The sequence below is a fragment of the Garra rufa genome, chromosome 1, assembly GCF_049309525.1.
Source record: "Garra rufa chromosome 1, GarRuf1.0, whole genome shotgun sequence".
Lineage (NCBI taxonomy): Eukaryota > Metazoa > Chordata > Actinopteri > Cypriniformes > Cyprinidae > Garra > Garra rufa.
In genome coordinates this window covers 56,585,931-56,601,160 of record NC_133361.1, presented here as the reverse complement: position 1 = coordinate 56,601,160, position 15,230 = coordinate 56,585,931, and the positions used below count along the sequence as shown (strand labels likewise).

The 15,230-nt window shown below is 37.1% G+C and overlaps 1 protein-coding gene across 1 annotated transcript; it reads left to right on the top strand.

The window, feature by feature from the left end:
* The first annotated feature begins 5,043 nt into the window (after positions 1–5,043).
* Positions 5,044–14,092, top strand: LOC141317847 (5-hydroxytryptamine receptor 3A). Its single transcript, XM_073833164.1, has 10 exons — positions 5,044–5,092; positions 5,715–5,875; positions 5,965–6,009; positions 7,901–8,010; positions 9,063–9,235; positions 9,520–9,680; positions 10,630–10,840; positions 12,260–12,391; positions 12,638–12,824; positions 13,927–14,092. The coding sequence occupies exons 1-10, from the start codon at positions 5,044–5,046 to the stop codon at positions 14,090–14,092; spliced, it is 1,395 nt and encodes a 464-aa protein (XP_073689265.1).
* Positions 14,093–15,230: the final 1,138 nt, after the last annotated feature.

Sequence of the window (15,230 nt, the reverse complement as noted above, 5' to 3'; positions counted from 1 at the left end):
TATTGCAATTCTATTTCTCATAATGAGTTTAAATCATGCAATTCTGAAAGAAAGTCTGAATTGTAAGTTTTTAGCTCACAATTGCAGGTTTATAATACAATTCTCAGAAAAAAAAAGTGAGAATTGCAAGTTTGTATCATGCAATTCTGAGGGAAAAAATTCATGAGAAATTCAGATTCATGAGATAAAAATTTGGAAAAAGTCAGAATTATTTCTCTCAATGAGTTTAAATCACCCAATTCTGGGAAAAATTCAGAATCGTGGGATAAAATGTCGCAATAACCTTTTTTTAATTTTTTTTTAATTCATGATGGGAAACAGGCATGAACTTTTTTATTTGGACACTGAAAAACCCATAAATGGCTGTTTTGATCAGTTAATTTTGTAGTTTTCAGGACCATCTCTATAGGTTAGATGAACATTTTATTAAACTAGTTCAGCTTTCAGGGTATCTCAGTTCAGGTTTCGTTTCTGGTTCAGTTTGTGTACTCCATATTGGAAGTAATATATATCAGTCTTAGTTTACCAATGTTGATGATGGTTATTCAATGCACTTTACTGCTGTCACAATATTCTGTTGGGAATGGAAAGCTAGAGCTTACAAGAAAATTTCAAATGTTCAACGTTTGTTGTTGGACGAAAGGAATAACTTAAAAAAACAATCAATTTTATCTGGAATGGGATCTTGGTGCTACCATGTTTTGTGTCCACAAGCCTACATTTCTGCATATGTTCTCTGTTAGATTTCTATTGCATTTTGTGTTTCAGAGTTTTTCAGAACTGTCAATAAATTTAAAAATGTAATTGAAGTAAGTACCTTCATACCAGGAGGCTGTTCAATGCTTGAATCTGATTGGTTGAAGACCGAGCACAGCTAAAGTAGTTCCAAGCAGGTCTTGGTTACATGTCCATATCACCAAATGATTTCAACAGTTTTTATGGCTTACACCAGCACAAGAACCAAAACTCAAAACGACACTGACCAAGCCAATAAATATATCAAATAATAAGTTAAAAGTGATACAAAGTTACATTTTATTAATGAAGGAAAGTACACTTACTTTCTCACGCTCCCTCTTTCTCAAAGTAACACACACAGCAACTTCCCCATCACTTAACTTCATAGATATAATAGCAGCTTAAAACGACATTTCTCACTGTCAAGGTAATAACAGCTCTTGAAGCAGATGAACACCCAGATAGCGCACTTCTGCAAGATGTCTGTTGAAGATCTCTTGATCTAGAAAGCATCTGCTGTTTTACATACAATCTAAATCATAACCCATCTTAAAGACATCTAATAGATGTCTATTTGACATCTGACAGGAAACGTCCAATTGCAGATGAGCAAGCTACGTCTAGCAGATGTCTTGCAGATGTAAGCGCAGGGCTTTAGTTCAAAAACACACTCAATGAATGGTGACTGTAGAAAGCAAAAGCCGAATCCTGGACATATTGGGAGATTTAGGAATGTCTAGGGAAAATAGGACGTATGGTCACCCTAGTTTTGAACCCACGGGAGAAAATCAACCCGGTGCAACAGTTTAAAATCAGATCAATCCCGTGGAAAAAAATATGGATTTGGCAACCCCACATCCAACACGAGCTGCATCCAAAGTGATTTAATTACGCCACATATTGATAGCGACTCTGCGATGCGCGAAAATTATTTAATATTAGAATGTTTGCAGGAGTGGAATTGTGAAAACAGTCCCACGCAAGGCTTTAGTACAAAAACGTACACAATGAATGGCGACTGTAGAAAGCAAAAGCCGAATCCCGGACATTTTGGAAGATTTAGGAATCCCGACCGGACACATTTTTTAAGTCCAAAAAGAGGACATTTCCAGGGAAAAAATTACGTATGGTCACCCTAGTTTTAAACCCATGGGAGAATCAATCTGCCGCAACAGTTTAAAATCAACCCAATTCCGTGGGAAAAATGTGGATTTGGCAACCCCACATAAAACACAATCTACATCCACAGCGATTTAAATACTCCGCATATTGGTAGCGACTCTGTGATGCGCAAAAATTATTCAATATTAGAATATTTGCAGGAGCAGGATTAAGAAAACAGTTCTGCGTAAGGCTGTAGTACAAAAACACACACAATGAATGGTGACTGTAAAAAGCAAAAGCCGAATCCCGGACATTTTGGGTGATTTAGGAATCCTGACTGGATGGAAGTCCAAAAAGAGGACATGTCCAAGGGAAAAAGAGAACGTATGGTCACCCTAGATTTGAACCCATGGGAGAAAATCAACCCGCCGCAACAGTTTAAAATCAGCCCAATTCCGTGGAAAAAATTCAGATTTGGCAACCCCACATAAAACATGAGCTGCATCCAAAGTCGTTTAAATACTCTGCATATTAATAGCATCTCGGTGATGCACAAAAATTATATTCAGTATTAGAATGATTGTGGAAGTGGGGCATATGGTCACCCTAGTTTAGTCACACCCTAGTGCAATCTGGGACATTTGCACACCCTGGCTCTGTATTTGCTCTGTTTGCTAAAATATAAACCTTTGAAAAACTACACTGAGTCAACATAGCCACTACATCAACTTCCGTTCAGTGTTGAATTGGTGATATATGATATCTAAATTACAGTTGTGTACATTCATTTTGATGCAGGCATACAGGTGCCTGTGACTTATGGTAGACAGATCAAAACTTCATTCATTGCTAGGCTGTGCGTGAGCAGACTACAGCTTTTACGCTGATCTTTCATTGTAACGTAATGTCATCTGCAGTTTTTTAAAGAAATCAAACATCAGATGAGTCATCTTTATATAATATAATAATAGTATACCTGTTTGGAGGCAAACACACTCAATGAACAATAAACCGTAAAGTACATGAACACCTGTCAGTGATTCTCATGACACAAACATAATTACATTAGCATAAAGAATCGAAGATCAACTAAAACTAAAAATGTAAGTTATTCTTATGATTACTATCATTAAAGATTTGATCATTTAAATAATTAAAAAAATTACACTTTTTTACAATTAAAAAAAAACTTTTTAATTACACAAATTTGTGGTCATGTTATAAGCAGTTAATTATGAATAATCTGAGAATGTAACTCATAATGATCATAAAGTAATGCAACCAGCACAAATATGATTCAAAGTAGCCATGTCATTTTAAATCAAAGTAACACTAACTTTTTTATCCGCTGTGATGAGAACATAAAGAAAAGGCACATCAGACAAAGCATGTAGCCTGTGTTAATCACACATAGAAAGTACATCATCTGTTTGTGTGTGTGTTTTTTTTGTTTTTTTTTGTTGTTGTTGTTGTTGGTAAAACTAAGAACAAAAAAGGAGGTTGGACATGGTTTTCATGCGCACTATATAAATGTGACCAAATGACTTTCAGCTGTCCAGTACCCAGTCTCTATTTGACCATTTGCCATGCATCTAGGGTGGCTACTAGTTTATCTTGCCGGAGTTGGTAAGTCTGTAACATCTGTTGTATATATACTGTGTATCTGTCATATTTTCCTTTACATTGTTTAGTTTTGCTCCTGTTTAGCTTTCCACACTGACAAAATTTGACTTCTATCTTAATAGTGACATGTATTTGCATTGAAATACTGCAGTTGAATTTTTGCTGTCTATGCTTGTGAAAGAACTGTATTTAAAGTGGACTTAAGAGTATATTTTTTGTTAAAAATATTATTAATAATAATAAAAACAGTACACTCAGATGATATAATGTAATAAAAATTATCCATTTAATTAGTTAAATGGATAGTTGCATTTTGGAGTTTGCAAATGCACTAGTTGAGAAGTCAAATTACATAAGAATGAATGCTGAAATGTGATATTCTCTGACTCACAACAATTCGTATTTATTTTGAAGTGGCTAATTTGTACGATTACTGAAAACTTATATGTGTATGAGTAACTGGGGACCAGTTTGGTAAATTATACAGTATCTCTCAAAAGTGAGTACACCCCTCAGATGCCAGCAACTATTTTAGTATGTCTTCTCAAGGGACAATACTATAGAAAGTAGAGAGTAGTCAATGTGCAGCTTGTATATCAGTATAGATTTACTGTCCTCTGAAAATAACTCAACATACAGCCATTATTGTCAAAATAGCTGGCAACAGAAGTGAGTACACCCTAAGATATAACAGCAGTATGTTGTTTAATCATGCAAAGCCACATGTCTTATTCATCATGTTTATGTTTTTGTCTGCTTGACATGACCATACAAAGTTGTGTATCTTGTATTAGAGCAGTTAAAATTAAGTGCTTTAAGTACAATTCTCTCATACTGACCACTGGATGTTCAACATGGCATCTCATGGCAAAGAGCTCTCTGAGGATTTGAGAATTATGTTGCTCTCCACAAAGATGGCCAAGGCTGTTAGAGGTTCAGTAACACCCTGAAACTGAGTTGCACTACAGTGGTCAGGGTCATACAGAGGAACAGGCCTTGCAAGGGTCGATCCACAAAGTTTTGTGCATCATGTGCAGAACCTGGCTTCAAAAAACAGATGCATGATTGCTGCCAGCATTGCTTTAAAGGTTGCAGAAGTAGAAGGTCAGCTTGTCAGTGCTCAAAACATTAGTCGCTCACTTCAACAAGTTGGTTTGCATGGGCATCATCCCAGAAGGAAGCCTCATCTGAAGCTGGCTCACAAGAAAGCCCACAAACAGTTTGCTGAAGACAACAATCCAAGAGCATGAATCACTGGAGCCATGTCCTGTGGTCTGATGAGACTATAAGATAAACTTGTTTGGCTCAGATGGTGTCCCTGGTGAGGAGTACCAGGAAAATTGTGACTTGCCTACGGTCAAGCATGGTGGTGGTAGCATCATGGTCTGGGGTTGCATAAGTGCTGCTGGTACTGGAGAGCTGCAGTTCATTTGGGGAAACATGGGTTCAATTATGTTCTGTATATTCTGAAGCAGAACATGATGCCTTCCCTCCAGAAACTAGACCGAACGGCAGTTATCCAACATGATAACAAGCCCAAACTTGCTGAGGAAGCTGAAAGTGATGGGGTGACAAAGTATGTCTCCAGACCTGAACCCTATTAAGCACATGTGGGCCATCCTCAAGCGTAAGGTGGAGAAGCACCATGTGTCTAACGTCCAGCAGCTCTGTGATGTTAGTATAGAGGAGTGGAAGAGGATCCCAGCAACAACATGTGCAGCTCTGGTCAACTCCATGCCCAGGGTGATTAAGGCAGTGCCAGATAACAATGGTGCCAACACAATATATTGACACTTTGGACAAGTTCACTTAGGGTGTACTCACATTAGTTGCCAGCTATTTTGACAATAATGGCTGTATGTTGAGTTATTTTCAGAGGACAGTAAATCTATACTGCTATACAAGCTGCACATTGACTACTCTAAAATATATCCAAGTTTCATTTCTATAGTGTTGTCCCTTGAGAAGATAAACTAAAATGGCTGCTAAAATGTGAGGGGTGTACTCACCTTTTTAAGATACTGTATGTGTATGAGTTTAAAAAAAAAAACTCAAGAGTGAGTAAATGATGACAGAATTGTCCTTTTTGGCTGATTGGTATGAAGAACCACTCCTCCCCCAAATCGCACAAAAACGTATGAGTGAAGTTGTACAAATTTGTATGGTTTAGCCATCTCATAAAATATGTTCAAATTGGTTGTGAGATAGCACTGGACTGTAACTGTGAGACTGGAGTGTGATCTCTTCAGGTTCGGCGTCTGCTGCTGGAAACTGCAGTTACAAAGCGCTGATCGAACATCTTGGCTTGGGCAATGATGACATTCAGATGACGTCCCTGCGGCCCGTGCTGGAATGGAAAACCCCTACCTATGTTTTCTTAGACCTCTATGTGACCTCCATCACAGAAGTGGTAAATCCAGCATGATTTGACTGAACGCTGTGACACAGAATGTCAAGCAGTCGTGGTATCACCACTCAACACTTCTTTTTTTTCCACAGGATGAAAAAGCCCAGAGCCTCTCAATTCAAGTCACAGCTTGGCATGTAAGTGTTTTCAAAACATACAACTTTACTCAACTAAGAACATTTTTACAATCAGATGTTTTATCTGGAAATAAAATCATTTCTTGACTTGTTAACTTAAGGACATTGACAGGTCTCATTTATTTTAAAGGGCTCATGAACTGCCTGTTCTCTGAGGTCCACAAAAAACATAATTTTTGAAGTATTAGGGGCCGTTCACATGTAGCGTCTTTTGCGCGCTCAAGTTCGTTATTTCGAATGTAGACTCGCGGCTTGCGCGCGCATAATGGAAGCGATGCGGTCTCAACTTTTGTGACATGAACCAACCAATCAGCTTCCTCACGTTTTTCCGTTGAAACCTCAGCAGAAACATGGAGGAGCAGCTCATCATTGTGGTCCAGGGATTTCCTGAACTTTATGATTTGTCAAGCCCCCATTATTTTGACGCTAATAGAAGAAACAATGCATGGGACGCATAGGCTTGGAGCTAGAGCGCAGCTGATGGTTGCTTAGAAACGGCAGACGCTTCCGGAGCGCAAGCGCCTGAGCGCTTTGTTGATAAGGAAGAAAGCGGCGCGCCTAGCGTTTTCCACGCGTTTTTAGGCGTGACATGTGAACGGCCCCATAGACTATTTTCTGTCCTGTTTTGACCCCCTCATCAGAACGCTCTGTTTGAATAGGCGTGGTGGATTGTAGATTTGGAAGAAAACGCCCACTGCTTTGATTGACAGTATACCTGACAGTATATTGACAGTATACTTTACGCATAGATGGATAGCATCGTGTTCAAAAATAACCAACGAGTTTCGATATTTGTCCGATTTCAAACTTGACTCTTCTGCAGTTATATTGTGTACTAATACCGGCGGAAAATGTAAAGCTATGATTTTCTAGGCCGATAAAATTAGGAACTACACTCCCATTCCGGCGTAATAGTCAAGGAAGTTTGCTGCCGTAACATGGACGCAGCAGGGGGAGTAATATCACGCAGCGCCTGAAATTATGCTGCGTTCCAGGCAAGTTTTTGAGCTCGTAAATCACGACTTCGACTCACGACTTTGTAGCGTTCCAGGCAAGTCACCCCAAACTAACGCATTTATTATTATTACATTATTATTAATTTGTTTGCAGAGTTATATTGTCCTTAAGTCTATTTTCACTGTTTACCACTTGCATAAACACAGCACCCATAGGTGCTGACATAGTGGTTTCGTGGGCTATGTCACGTCAGAACTCGGAACTGGGAGTACATCGATCAAGTACAAGTTCACGAGAGGGAAGTCAAGGGTTTGGCTGCCGTTCCAGCGCACTTCCACTGGCAGAAGGTTGGAAAAACACGAGTAACGGGTTGCCTGGAACGCAGCATTAGTTCCCAGCTAGATTAGCATTTGCACATGTGCTGCGTGATATTACTGCGCCTGCTGCGTCCATGTTACGACAGCAAACGTCCTTGACTATTACGCCGGAATGAGAGTGTAGTTCCTAATCTTATCGGCCTAGAAAATCACAGCTTTACATTTTTCGCTGGTATTAGTACACGATATAACTACAGAAGAGTCAAGATTTAAATAGGACAAATATTGAAACTTGTTGGTCATTTTTGAAGGCGATGCTATTGATCTAATAGGATTCAATGATCTATGCTAAGCTATGCTTAAAGTGATATCGCCAGAACAGGAGAACGGCTGAATGGATTTCAAAACGGTAAAACTCAACTTATTAACTTGGGCGGAGTTGGAGAAGGAGCCTATTTCCAAAAAAAGTGGAGTGTTCCTTTAAATGATATTTTTGCCCACCAATAGTTTGTACATATTACTTGTAAGAAAAATGTTTATAATTCATTAAAGGAGGATAAACCAAAAAGGGGTTGACCAGTGTTATCACTATTAACATAATTTTTATAATTTTGCAGGGTTGGATCAATCAGTTCACAGTATGGAACCCAGATGACTTCTGTGGAATCACTTTATGTTCTGTTAATAAGAATATGATTTGGACTCCAGACATCAGCATCATTGAAAGGTCTGAAAATAACTGGTTTGTTGTGTAAATCTTTATGGTTTGTAACTTATATTTTGGTATGACACTTCAAGGGACTTTATGTATAAACCCTTTTCAAAGACCCGGCCCCCTTAGCTATTAATGCTATGTCCGACAAGCCATGGCGCTCTCACGCTATAAACAACATGCTTCTCACGCACTGGTATGAAACAAAGTCTTAGCTTTCAATTTTTTTTTTTAATTCAAATAATAAAAAAACATTCTGTGGCTCTTTATTGTGTTTGTGTCAGATCGCATAGCGCCTCAGTTCAAGCAGCGCAATCATCTTTACATATTTAATATGTCAATACACATCATTTTAAGTCCATCAACGTTAATCTGCTCTATCTACAAATTTGTTGTTATGATTGGTCAGATCACCTGTCAATCAAAGTCCTCTGCGAAGGGTCAATTACACACCAGCAATGCCTATTCAGTGTTCATGAACTTGGCCCATCTTGAGCACTTTCTGTCTGTTTGTAGCACTAACTGATAAATATTTGGAAAAATCTGTTAGTCTGCTTTTAACAAAATCTCTAATCATCAGATTGTTTTTTGTGAGCATGCTGCAGTCTAGTGCAAATCTGCAGCTCACAAGTAAAGTAAAGGGCTGGAGGATGAAAAAAGTAGGCTAATAAAAATGACATTTCACTAAAAAATTCAAATTAAACACATATCACTCCTGTACAAAAAAACAAACAAACAAAACAAAAAACTTTTTTTCTTTTTTTTTGTATAATGCATCTGAATCTTAGTATTTTTTGAAAACCATAAGATTTTTGTTTATCTTCAGATGAATAAATATTTAATCTGCTTATTATAAAGCAATCATGTTTTTCAAAAGACTCTGAACTGCTGAATTAATTTGGATTTTTTTTTATAAACTTTTAAGTGTAAAATTTTGGTGAATTAGACTTTAAAGGAACACTCCACTTTTTTTGGCTCATTCTCCAATATTTTTCTTAAAACTTCTTTAGAGTGGCATAAAATTGGGTAAACTGTTCTTTTAAAGTTGCTTAATTTTGTCTATTTAGCATCAAGACTGAGTTTGCAACAATGGAAACCCAGTACGTCCAGTTGCAGAATGAAGGCATTGTTGTGACGTCTGCCACTTTCGCTGTGACCACGGCCTGCAAGATGAACCTGCACCAGTTTCCCTTTGACGTCCAAAGCTGCACTGTTTCCCTCCAGTCTCCAATCCATTCAAGTACATGTGAACCTCAAATCAATGTCAATCAGAGTTGGGCAAAATTCAGAACTGAAGAATTCAGTCCATGAAAGTGAAATTGAATTTGTCACAGCCACAAAATGTTGTATTTGCATTCGAATTGGAATGAGAGGAAATTCTAAAGATTAAAAACATTTTTAATTTTGAGTAAATATGTCTACAACCATGAGGATGGCAAACATGACTATAAAGAAATCACTTTTCACCAACTCACTTTTGACATCCAGTCATTTATATATCTACTGGTCATTGTGTTTTCTCAGGCAAGGAGCTCGTCATCAGCCCAATGTCTGACGCTTCATTCCTGACCCTCAGCTCCAAGAAGGCCTTTCAGACTCAAGGAGAGTGGGAACTACTAAGCATAAATACATCTAAAGCCAATGTCTCTACTCTAGGAGAACCACAGGATCAGCTGATATATAAGGTAAATTCTAAATGACAACAACTTGTCTATGTGTGTAAAACCTTTCATAAAGTCCTACCCGAACATTCAAATCTGTGTGTGCTGATACAGAAAGTGCGATTAGCATGTTTAGGTATGAAACAGCTTTACAAAACAGTTTCAACCATATAGTTTGGATGTAAACACTGCTATTTATGGTCAAAAATACAGCAAATCATCCTTTGAAAGTAATTCGTTTTCAAATTGGCTCTTCAAAATAACATTTGTTTTCGTCCCATGACAAAAACATACTTTTGCGAGATGCTATATACGTAGGATTTAGTACATATCACTGCAGTTTCCAACAGAAATGTCGCTAAAACACTGTAAAAAAAGAGCTGTTTCAACTCAAAATAATTTGCTACTCTGCCAACTTAAAATGTTTCGTTTAGTCAACTTAAATATTCCAGTTGTCACTTAAATGAACATTTAATAACTTAACATTTCAAGCTGACTGAACTAAAAATTTTAAGTCAGTGGGGTAACAAATTAAAGTTGAAACAACTTTTTGAAACAATTTTATTTTTTACAGTGAAGAGTGTTTGTTATTTTTTTTTTCCCAAAACAGATGAATGTACATATGGTTTGTTTTATGTGACTTTGGTTTTGCTCGTGTCACCGCAGTTCTGGCTTGAAATGTCCGTTGAGTGGCGCAATTCAGCGTTCTGTTTAGCAACTGAACGCCAATGGGCAAGGCCTATGGTGAAAAGATGACTATTCGTCAATGCCTTGCTCTGGAGGCAGTGTTTATGTAAACGTCTATCTTCAAAATGCTATCCCCAAATGCTTTGTTTATAATGAGGAGGACGTTTTAAACTATGAAACTTACAAGACATTTTAATGGTACAAAAACCTTGTATGTGCCAAAAGATCAAGGCAAAATTGATTGTCATGTCATGAACCCTTTCTAAGTTTCTGTTCTTACTTGCAGATCACCATAAAGAGAAGACCTATGCTGTATGTTATTAACTTTCTAATGCCAGTACTTTACTTCCTCATTCTGGATTTGGCCACCTTCTTCATGGATTCAAGTGGAGGAGAGAAGTTGGGTTTTAAAGTAACTCTTCTTCTGTCTATTTCTGTGTTGCTGCTGCTTCTCCAAGACATGCTGCCCTCTACTGCCATTGATATTCCACTGATTGGTGAGTTTATCTGCTTACTGATTATCTACAAAAAAAAATCATAATGCATAGGATAAGACTGAATAAGACCCCCACCTTAATTATTTCTCTTGAACATAGATGGTACAAAATTTTATCTCAGCACTTTTTTGTCAAAAGAATTTTGAAGTTAATTTATCTAAGGTAATTGTGTGTTTGGAAAATATATGTTTACATATACAGTCAAGCCCGAAATTATTCATACTTAAAGTTACTTTTATTCAACCACCTTTTTTTTTTTTTTTTGACCAGAAATGACACAGGCTTCTCCAAAAAGACTATGCACAAGAGGCATAATTGTGGAAAAAAATATTTCTCAGCGTTTATTTGAACAAAAACTGGCTTGTCCAAAATTATTCATACTCTTCTCAATAATCAATAGAAAAGCCTTTATTGGCTATTACAAGCAATCAAATGCTTCCTATAATTGCTGACCAGCTTTTTGCATGTCTCCACTGGTATTTTTGCCCATTCATCTTTAGCGATGAGCTCCAACTCTTTCAGGTTGGAGGGTCTCCTTACAATCACCCTGATCTTTAGCTCCCTCCACAGATTCTCAATTGGATTTAAGTCAGGACTCTGGCTGGGCCACTGCAAAATGTTAATGTGTAAAACCACTTTTGCTGTGTGTTTTGGGTCGTTGTCGTGCTGAAATGTCCACTGGTGTCCAACGCCAAGTTTCTCTGCAGACTGCCTGATGTTGTTGTTGAGAATTTTGATGTATTGCTCCTTTTTCATGGTGCCGTTTACTGGGATTAGGTTCCCTGGTCCACCGGCTGAAAAACACCCCCAAAACATTAGGTTCCCACCACCATGTTTGACAGTGGGGATGGTGTTCTTAGGGTTGAAGGCTTCTCCTTTTTTACACCAAATGAAGTCTACATCATTGTGGCCAAACAAGTCAATTGTTTTTTCATCTGACCATAAAACAGAAGACCAGAAGTCTTCTTCTTTGTCCAGATGAGCATTTGCAAAAGCAAATCAGTGAGCTTCTTTGTCTTTGCCATGACTGTCCACAAACCAACAGCAGAGAGCTTCTGTTTTTCACCTGTTGAGTTGATTAAAACAGCTGTTCCCAATGAATCAGGGTAATTAGGATGCGTTAGAATAGTTGGAATGGTATAGAACTTTGGATTTTCCCATAGACTGTGACAGTTTGAAATGGTATAAACAATTTTGGACATGCCACTTTTTGTTCAAATGTAAATAAAAGCTGAGAAATATTTTTTTTTCCACAATGATGCCTCTTGTGAAAAGTCTTATTATCTTTTGGGAGAAGCCTGTGTCATTTCCGGTCCAAAACAATTTGCTGGTTGAATAAAAGTAACTTGCCAGGGGTATGAATAATTTTGGACTTGACTGTATGCATTTTTATAATTAATAATTTTTAATTTTTAATAGGGATTTATTGTATTGTCATCTTCACTCTGATGGCCATCAGCGTTCTGGAGACCATTCTTGTGAATTTTCTTATTGCTAAAGGCAATCAGGCTATTTCAGTAAGACGAGTGGAAAGCTCACCTGCTCTTTCAGGTAAATATTTTACCCAATAAGGAGAATTAAATAAGGAGATTTAAATTAATTAGCTTTAGTGACATTTTTAAACTTCATTCTTATAAATAAAAAACATGATAATCATGATAAATTAAACCTGCAGCAGACAGGGAAAAAAAATGTAATCATTTTCACTACTTTTTGAGCCCTTGAAAAAAAATTCAGTCATCAAGCATCTGTAATATCTATGTTCATATACTTTTTCTCACATTCTCACAAATGCAGTAAAGGACACTAAGGGCCCTCCAGACTCAGTAACAGACAAGAATGAAGAGCATCTGAATACTCTTGACGTTCTGAAGCAGATCCTTACTGAGTTTCAGACTGCTGCTACTCATCAAAACCAACAAAAGAGAAAATCTCTGTGCTGGACCAGAGTGGCAACAATAGTAGATGTGATATTCTACTTTCTGTACTTAGTCACAGTTATTGTGTTTCTGATAACGCTATTCAAAGCTTGGTTTCCATGAGTAAATGTCTTGTACATGAGATTGGCTAATCTGTATTCTAATGAGTCATGCAGAAGTCTTCCAGAGTCGGTTCCACTGTAGATAAACATTATACTATACATATACACATGTGATGTGTATTTGTGGGGGGAAAAGCATCTAGATTATGAATAGCAATGCATTCCTTATTTAAAATGACATGACAGATAATATAGCAATGGAATTTGTGAGATTACACATTTTTGTTAACTTTATCTGTCTACTTTTGATTGCATTTTAGATTACTTAGGTCTTTTAGCTTCTTTAGATATTGGTTGCATGTCTATTAAGTGTATTTACCATTAGTGTTTGTTATTGGATATTTAAGTAGTTACTCGAAACATCAAAAGTATAGATGGCAGCCTATAGCTGAATGTTAGTATATGCAGGCATAAAGGGCTTTTACTCATCCTCATCTCATTACAAATCTTTATGAATTTCTTTTTCTTCACAATACAAATTAAAATTGGTGCCAATCTTGGTCAATGTTCATTTAGAAATGTATTTTTGTTCAGTGTTCATGTTTGTTCTTGATAATTATTAAAATATAAAAATATAAATATTGTACATGTATTTTTTTAATGTAACATACCAACATTGCTGCACTTTAAAACACACTTACTCTGTATAACAGTAGGCACAGCACAACTGATTGAAAGAAAAAAAAAACCTTTAACAAAAAAATTGATTTGTTATTTTGTCTCATCCGTTACAGGCATTTTTACATCCCATGTGTCACTTTTTGGTGTCTTGCTTTCACTGTAACCTCTAAGTCGGTTAGTCCTCCGTCCTTTAATCTTGTAGGACAATGTTCTGCTGCAACATGCCATTCTGTGCGGTCTTCCAGCTATAGTGGTTATTTTCAGTTGCATTGCCTGGAAGATCTGAGGTCAGAAAAGGATTCTTTGATTCAGTATGGAGACAGTATCTTCACGTCTTCTCATATCCTGTATACTTCTTAGTGATATTAATGGCTACAGCCCAGTATTTACTATACAGTGAAATCCTTATCCCCTACCTTTTCAGGTTTGATGAAAGAGGCACCTGTGGCATACTCTGCAACAGAAAGCTGGAGGACCCTTCCAGGAGTGCTTCCAAGAATCAGGTGACTATTCCATTTTCTAGGGAACTTCTAGGGAGAGCAATGTACCATCTGATGTACAGGGCACTCCTCAAAGAGCAGTTTTCATAAAGAATATATGTCGCTGTCTTGTGAGCTGGCTTGGAAGATTCAATTCTATTAGGAAAATATACATTTCAACGAAAAATTACCAACTTCCACATCACAACATCTCAAAGGTTTAGTTTATGCAAAAAGGAAAATTAGCCCATTATTTACTCACCCTCAAGCCATCCTAGGTGTATATGACATCCTTCTTTTAGACAAATCCAATTGGAGTTATATTAAAAAAAAAAAGCTTTAACATGGCAATAGTCAGGTGTTTCTCTTCAACAGATCAAAACAAGTCTAATAAAGTGCCTCACATGGCTTCAAGGCGTGAATAAAGGTCTACTGTAGCTAATACATGAGTTTTTGTAAGAAAATATCCATATTTTTACAACATAATCATTTTAATCGAGCTTGCACTCACTATTGTTCATGGAAGCTGCTCTGGGTGGATGACGTAGGACGTTGACATTGCGCATGCGCCACTTAGAAGTGATGGAAGCGGACACGCAAGTGAAGAGATCAAAACAACAGTCACAAATTAGAAGTACAAAAAGCGGATTTGTATAGAAGAATGTCAGAGGATATAGATATTTAATTGAAGAGGAGATTTCCTTTGCTAAAATCAGGCTTCCTTTGCTCCTGTAAAAAAAAAAAATGCTGGTTTTCACGAGACACACAGGAGCATATACTACGTATACATTCTACATCATTCGCCTGGAGCTGCTTTCATGTACAACAGTGAGCGCAAGCTAGATTAAAGTGATTATTAAGTTTTAAATGTGGATATTTTTCTTACAAAAACACATGTATTAGCTTAGCTACATGCACTTTATTGGACTTGTTTTGACCTGTTGAAGACAAACAATTGCCATTATAAAGCTTAAAAGAGCCAGGACATGTTTTTTGCATACAGTCAAGCCCAAAATTATTCATACCGCTGGCAAATTCTGACTTAAAGTTAATTTTATTTAACAAGCAAGATTTTTTTTTTTGACCGGAAATGACACAGGCTTCTCCCAAAAGATAATAAGACGATGTACAAGAGGCATCATTGTGGAAAAAAAAAAATATTTCTCAGCTTTTATTTACATTTGAACAAAAAGTGGCATGTCCAAAATTATTCATACCCTTTGCAAACTGTCACAGTCTATGGGAAAAT

Bases quoted from the DNA above. Each gene is read 5' to 3' on its own strand.
- LOC141317847 (XM_073833164.1), top strand. From the start codon at position 5,044: ATGTCTCCAGACCTGAACCCTATTAAGCACATGTGGGCCATCCTCAAG. The intron at 5,876-5,964 runs GTAAATCCAGCA...TTTTTTCCACAG, and splicing joins TGACCTCCATCACAGAAGTG to GATGAAAAAGCCCAGAGCCT. The intron at 12,392-12,637 runs GTAAATATTTTA...TCACAAATGCAG, and splicing joins AAGCTCACCTGCTCTTTCAG to TAAAGGACACTAAGGGCCCT.